At 42.7% G+C, this 7500-nt stretch overlaps 1 protein-coding gene across 1 annotated transcript in view; it reads right to left on the bottom strand.

The window, feature by feature from the left end:
• Positions 1 to 3872: 3872 nt before the first annotated feature.
• LOC122259681 (spermine oxidase) overlaps positions 3873 to 7500 on the bottom strand; it is an 18597-nt gene continuing 14969 nt past the window's right edge. The window contains exons 10-12 of the mRNA XM_086553452.1: positions 6871 to 7058; positions 6652 to 6778; positions 3873 to 4781 (exon numbers count right to left, since the gene is read on the bottom strand). Coding sequence (XP_086409578.1) covers positions 4659 to 4781; positions 6652 to 6778; positions 6871 to 7058 — 438 coding nt within the window. The 3' untranslated portion in view covers positions 3873 to 4658. The remainder of the gene's footprint in view (positions 4782 to 6651; positions 6779 to 6870; positions 7059 to 7500) is intronic.

The raw sequence follows: 7500 nt of genomic DNA, 5'->3' as shown, positions 1-7500 counted from the left end.
CTCCCCTCTCTCATGCACTCCCTTTCCCATCCTCTTTCCCTCTCTCTCTCCTATTCCCCTTCTTCCCTCTCTATCTATCTATCTTACTTTTCTCCTTCTCCTTCCCTCTCTCACGCAACCACTCCCTTTCTTCTGCTTCTTTCCTCTCTCTTTCACTTCATCCCTCTGTTTCATTCCTTCTCTCTCACTCAATTATGACCTCTCTGCGCCTTTCCCTCTTTCTTTCTCTATCTCCCTTTCTCCTCCTCCTTCCCCATTTCTGTCTCTCACTCTATCTTTTTATTAAACTTTTCTCTCTTTTCTTTTAAATTCTTCCAAAAGTTGGGTCATTGTATATCTGTCATGACGATGGCGTTTCATGATCTGTTGGATGAAAAGATCGAAGATACAATTCTGTTCTCGCGAAGGGAATCTCCACCTGGTAAGACCGTGCCTCAGTCACTCTTTAACTGAAGAGAGGGTGGCGGAAGTGGGAGGCGAAATGATTCCGAGTGAGGTGTGCCTTTGCGTGGGCTTTGTAAAACGCACACAGGCATGGTGCATCCAGACGCCGTTGAAGTGCCTCTAAGCTGAGATGCCGCTCATTTCCGTGTCTTCGATGTTCGATCAAGTGATTTGCTCTTTTCTGAATCCTCTCAAAAATGTTTCAGTGTGATGGAGGACAGGAAGACTACACGAGTGGTGAATATTCCATAACAGAGCACTTGAAACTTGTACATGCAGCACATCCTGGTTCGAGAAGGTGGGCAAAGCGACGGGCACATGCTAATTGGTTCGCGGCTCTTTTGGTCATCTGCCTCACCTGTCTAGTGAAGGTCAACTCGTTGTCGATTTTAACGCCAAGGATCTCTAGTTCCTTCTGTGGCGAGATAGAATTACGGAGACAACCCACTGATGTCACACAAGATCGAAGATTCCAGCCTTAGCCAAGCTTTTAAATAGCTGAACTTGTTTCTCCTCCCTTAGTCTGATGTGGGTAGCGTTCTTTAGCTGTGTGACCTTGACTGTAGCAGGCTACAATTCAGACGAGCTAGATTATCCCCATGGTCTTTGTAGGAGTGTCTGTCAATAGCTTTGTGGTGATTTTTCCTCAGTGGATGAAACTTTTTTTGTAGGTTTCTGTGTTACCGAAACGGGATCAGAGCTCTTTAAGTGAGAATGGCTTGCTTGACATCCACCAAGCCTCGTCAATATGACTTGGTCTACATGGGCGATTGTCTTAAGCTCCTAGGACTCTACACTGGTCTTGTCTGCTAGATCTTTTGAGATCGCATCGTAGAAATCAACATTTTTCTTTGCTAGCTCCACACAAAGACTCTCAATAATGTTAACAAGTTGGTCAGGGGGTAGGGTGAGCATGTCCTCTTCTCTGTTAGTGAAAGGGGGGAAGGAGCTCAATAGTGCTCTGATTCCAGCTGGACTCCTCATTGAATCAGTCAGAGTACAATAAAACTTTCCTTTCCTCTTAAACAGGTCGTTTAAGAGATGTTTTGACAGGTGGAGTCTTCACACTTAACAACGCTGTTTTGTTTCTTTGTTGCGTATCCACAGTCCTGGGCAGATCGCGGTCTGGATGCTGGATTTGATTCATCCTTTTGCGATAGAAAGGATAGGAGGAGGTGCTTCTAAAGCAAGGCCTATTTGTTTAAAAAAACAAGCAAAAAAAAAAAAAAAACAGCCACCTCAGTCTACAGAGGCAGACTTTTGAGTTGTGACTCTTTCTGAGTGCAATGATATTTTAGAATCACGTTAGCCGATAATCACGTGACTGAGTGGAATCTGTGTGTGTAAGTGTTGACTGCCTCTCTTCCTCTCTCTCTCTCTCTCTCTCTCTCTCTCTCTCTCTCTCTCTCTCTCTCTCTCTCTCTCTCTCTCTCTCTCTCTCTCTCTCTCTCTCCTACTTGCCTCTCTCTCATTCCGTCTCGTTTGGATTCTGTCCATGCACCTTTCTTTCTCTGTATCCTCAAGTATTTTCACCTAATTCTTCTCCCTGGCATTTCCTTTGCATTTTCTATACAAAAACGGCACTTCTGACACGACACCGAAGCTGTAAAAAAGTGACTGTGTCAGATACTTTTGCCAAATGCCAAGGGTGCTGCCATATTTTAACAAATATTCAAACTGCATTGCAACAAGTACATAAACCACGGCTTCGCGGAGAGTCATTCCTCCTTGGGGACCTGAAGTACTTTTTATCTTATTTTTCATTCTTATTTCTTTCTTTAGTGCACTATCCCTGGCCCTCATTTCATGAACCCGCTTCACGAAGCACTGTCATTTGAAAGATGCACTATTGAAATACGGATACCCTTACAGGATGTACAATTATTGATATCTGTACAAACTTTATTTTATTTTGTATTGTGAATTTGGTTATCCTGATTTTGTTATTTTACGTTTATGGCTTCAGATTTTATTAATAAGTTTCTTCCTAAGCAATCAATCTTTAATCATATTTTCGCTTTGTCTTAAGCCTGATTAGCAGTTCCCAGTTTCCAAGCGCTTCTGACAATAGACATCAGATTTTACGCCCTTCTTGTGTATATCTAATTCACCGTACCGATGTTCAATATTTTCTTGTCTCGTGACAGCTGACGGAGGGAGGCGTGGTGATTGAAGCGCTTGGTGGATGATTCTCGTATTTTTGTCTTCGCTGATTCCTGGGTGCACTACACCCTTTCCGTGATCCATATGCTGCCACACTTTGCGGAAGTTTTCCAGTCACAGGTGGCAGGTGCAGCGCTTCAATCATAAAACATATCCCTCCTGTTGAAATGGTAAATGAAGATCGGCACACAGCTGCTGTACTAGTTAGGAGCAGACTTGGGCTTTTCAGTCAATACGATCATCCACGAAGGTCTCAAGAGGACGTAAGTTTATTCTCGTGGGCGCCGCATCACTTGTCCGAAAAGAAAAGAGGAGAAGGATCCAGAGTGCTTTGACACTGGCGTCCGAATTTCGTCCTGATGAACGGAACCGCATCACTGACGTGGCAACTGGGAGATGTTGCCTTACTCACTGGTTTTTGTTCTTGGCAGGAAATATCTTTTTGTCTTTTCTGTTCAGTTGACTCTGTTTCTGTCATTGTTTTGCCTAAATGTAAGAATGTGAATGTCAGTTATCATTTGGAAATTCACGTCAGTTGTGAAAACTGTGTAGGAAACAAAAGCCGTGGGTCTTGCCTCAGGAAAGGTTCACTGCCATGGCAATACCAACTGTCACACCGCGGTTCAAACTCGTGAGACGTGCCAGCTGTAACTGATTGATCATCCATCCATCTACATGTGTTAGGCCTAAGATTCGCACTTGCATACATAGGTTTTGAGGAAAATTTATTAATGTATTTTACCGATTTTGTGGTGCAAATACTAAAAGTATATTTCTGATGTATTTAGGAATACTGATATGCCCCGCTACTATTCGCCTTGCATATTCATGTTAAGTAATAACTTTTTGTACAGAAGAGGTAATCCTTTCGGCCTCTGCCTCATCATCTGACAGGATTTCCATTAGTGAAGGTCTTTTAATGCATTTAACTTAGCTATTTTTTTACCGATAAATATTTGTATTGTTCTGTGTTTGGAATATTTATTATTATTATAGTTATTATTGGGTATGAATCTTCTCACCATCTACCGTCAAGTTGTACAGCGATCTTTTTTTTTTTTTTTAGAGCAAAGCACAGGGAACTATCTTTTCTACAAAACTGCCTTGCTGTTTACTGTTTTCTATCTTTCTCCACTGCAGGTGGTGGTGGTGCAGGTAACGAATGGCAATGATAACATCAACATCAAAATAACGACAAGGAAGTCCATGTGACTCCATTTCCACTCCTTTCATTCGATAACTCCTTCAGGATGGGATACTCACAGTGAATCGTGCAATTTATTTCACGCAAAATCAACCAATCATGAAGCAATATTACTTTCGTAACTGAAACTCATTACGGATTATTTCTAATACCTATCCAAATAAAAATATGTTTTTGATAAAAATAGTAATGAAGAAATTGTCATGTGAGAAGATGTAAATATACAAGTGCATGAAGAAATGTTGCATGAATAACCACATCCGTAATATCATGCAAGATACCCAGAATTCGCACCAAACAGACTAAAGCTGTGGTCACACTGGCACCCGCAATGCTGCCATACTTAGGATTACTCGATGTGCAATGCTGTAACTAGAACTAACACTAAAGTAATAAGGTAATAATTAGTCAAGCAATAATAAGGCAAACCGTGATAGAAGAGAATATCACTTGCGAAGACAAATGCCTTTTTCAACAATCAACTGAAACTCCGCAGTGAAGAGATATGAATGAATAGGTATTTAGTGCCGACTCTATCAACTTTTGCTACAATATACTTTACGTGTTTCCGGGTATTACACCATATATAGGAAGAAAGTCAATTCTATTATATTCGCAAGCTTATATATCTAAAAGCATGCTTTTTATATCTCTAGGTTTCAGCAATTTCAATCGTAGTAACTATTGATTTCCAAGAATTTGGAAGTGGAAACTGCGGCCTTTTCGAGTGGCGACCTCGCGTGAATTCTCACTATCTGACCACGGCTTAACATACAAAAATATCTTGCTATCATTAGAGCATTATGATACACGTCGAAACCTCGTGATCATGCGGTTGTCATAGCGACTACTCTGCGTTGGCATCCATGTAGTCGATGACCCTGAAGGCCTGCTTTTCGCCCGTGTCCATCGCCCCGTCCACGGTGCCGTAGCGCTTGTCGCTCGTGGCCTCGCCCGCCCACAGCAGCACCTGCCGGAGCGCTTCCAGATGAGTCTCGGAGGGAAATAACGATAATGGACTGCACGTTTAAAATGCGTTTACGACTTTGCATACATCTGCTAATCAACAAAGTGTAATCACACACAAACAATATATATATATGTGTGTGTGTGTGTGTGTGTGTGTACACACAACGATTCTCTCTCTTTCTCTTTCTCTTTCTCTCTCTCTCTCTCTATGTATATATGTATATATATATATATATATATACAAATATTTACCTCCCTGACCGGGACTCGAACCCGCGCCGTAAGATCGACAGGCACGGTTGATACCGCTCGGCTACACGACTCGTCAAAAGAGATGTTCAACCAGACGCCTTATGAGATGTCATGGACATTACCTATGTGTTCTTATCAGAACAGTGATAGCGATTTTTTTACGAACATCTCCCGCGAGCGCTCGGCAGCCATGGAATCACAAATTCAAGTCCCAAATCAAGTTACCAAGGTTATATGTGTGAGAAGATGGTAGAATGCAGTAACGCATTTTTAATATATACAAATATTTACCTCCCTGACCGGGACTCGAACCCGCGCCGTAAGATCGACAGGCACGGTTGATACCGCTCGGCTACACGACTCGTCAAAAGAGATGTTCAACCAGACGCCTTATGAGATGTCATGGACATTACCTATGTGTTCTTATCAGAACAGTGATAGCGAATTTTTTACGAACATCTCCCGCGAGCGCTCGGCAGCCACGGAATCACAAATTCAAGTCCCAAATCAAGTTACCAAGGTTATATGTGTGAGAAGATGGTAGAATGCAGTAACGCATTTTTAATATATACAAATATTTACCTCCCTGACCGGGACTCGAACCCGCGCCGTAAGATCGACAGGCACGGTTGATACCGCTCGGCTTATGAGATGTCATGGACATTACTTATGTGTTCTTATCAGAACAGTGATAGCGAATTTTTACGCTATCACTGTTCTGATAAGAACACATAGGTAATGTCCATGACATCTCATAAGGCGTCTGGTTGAACATCTCTTTTGACGAGTCGTGTAGCCGAGCGGTATCAACCGTGCCTGTCGATCTTACGGCGCGGGTTCGAGTCCCGGTCAGGGAGGTAAATATTTGTATATATTAAAAATGCGTTACTGCATTCTACCATCTTCTCACACATATAACCTTGGTAACTTGATTTGGGACTTGAATTTGTGATTCCGTGGCTGCCGAGCGCTCGCGGGAGATGTTCGTAAAAATTCGCTATCACTGTTCTGATAAGAACACATAGGTAATGTCCATGACATCTCATAAGGCGTCTGGTTGAACATCTCTTTTGACGAGTCGTGTAGCCGAGCGGTATCAACTGTGCCTGTCGACCCGGTCAGGGAGGTAAATATTTGTATATATTAAAAATGCGTTACTGCATTCTACCATCTTCTCACACATATAACCTTGGTAACTTGATTTGGGACTTGAATTTGTGATTCCGTGGCTGCCGAGCGCTCGCGGGAGATGTTCGTAAAAATTCGCTATCACTGTTCTGATAAGAACACATAGGTAATGTCCATGACATCTCATAAGGCGTCTGGTTGAACATCTCTTTTGACGAGTCGTGTAGCCGAGCGGTATCAACCGTGCCTGTCGATCTTATGGCGCGGGTTCGAGTCCCGGTCAGGGAGGTAAATATTTGTATATATTAAAAATGCGTTACTGCATTCTACCATCTTCTCATATATATATATATATATATATATATACACACACATACATATGTATATATAAACAGCAGATATATTAATGAAAAGTTTAAAGGACCATTATCCGCACATGGTTTCTTCGTAATCTAAACTATTTCCGAATGACATGGCTGTCACAACCTCACCGGCTTGCCGTTCTTGACCATTGGTTTGGCGAGCTGTTTACGCTTCTTCATGATCTTCTTGGCGCCCTTCACGGTCACGTAGGAGTTGTAGGACCCCTCCATGAACTCGTCCAGCCCCCACTGGGTCCTGCCGAGGGAGGGCGGGGTGAGTCAAGGAGGCGAGACAGAGCACTGCCGAGGAAGCACAGCCACTACCGTGACTCGGGAAGGCGCACTGACCTCCTGAAGAAGGTGGGGGCTGGCACCGCCTGCCCCGTGGCGTTGGCTAGAAGCCACACCGCGTGCTGCTTCACCGTCTCCTCCGGCAGCGCCTCCATGGCAAGGGCATAGTCTCCAGCGACGAAGGCCTGACACATGGTGGGCTGCTGGTGAATCGTCAGGAACTCCATCACTCCTTCCAGCCACCACTGTGGAGCAGAGGTGGGCATGGTAATTAATGATCTGCGTCAAAATGGATGTCTTCTTTTCCAGTTGGTATTTTCATTAATATTTTCACTATTGTCATTGTTATTATCTTGGTGTTATGATAATTAGCAGTAGTAGGACAGTTGATCACACTTATTGAAGTATGTAAGGAAAGGAGCATTCTAGCCCTTAATTAAGTCAGTTTCTTTTAAACTCTTCGAGTTAAACTAGGCACAATATCATAATTAAAGAGAATACACGTTTATGCATTAACATTACAGTGAAGTAAAATATTTACAGGTTCTTCTATCTTTAAGAAATGATTCATGCATGATCATCATACCAAATTTACAACAAGACTGGTAATTGACACCGTTGGCAAAACCCCATTTCTTTCCTTCACTAGATCTGTCGAATACCAAAAATCTGAGATTCTGTAAAGGC

This window comes from Penaeus japonicus, unplaced genomic scaffold (genome assembly GCF_977035675.1).
Source record: "Penaeus japonicus unplaced genomic scaffold, GWHDUDI00000001_assembly GWHDUDI00000028, whole genome shotgun sequence".
NCBI classification, from domain to species: Eukaryota; Metazoa; Arthropoda; class Malacostraca; order Decapoda; family Penaeidae; genus Penaeus; species Penaeus japonicus.
This window is presented reverse-complemented; position numbering and strand designations above follow the sequence as displayed.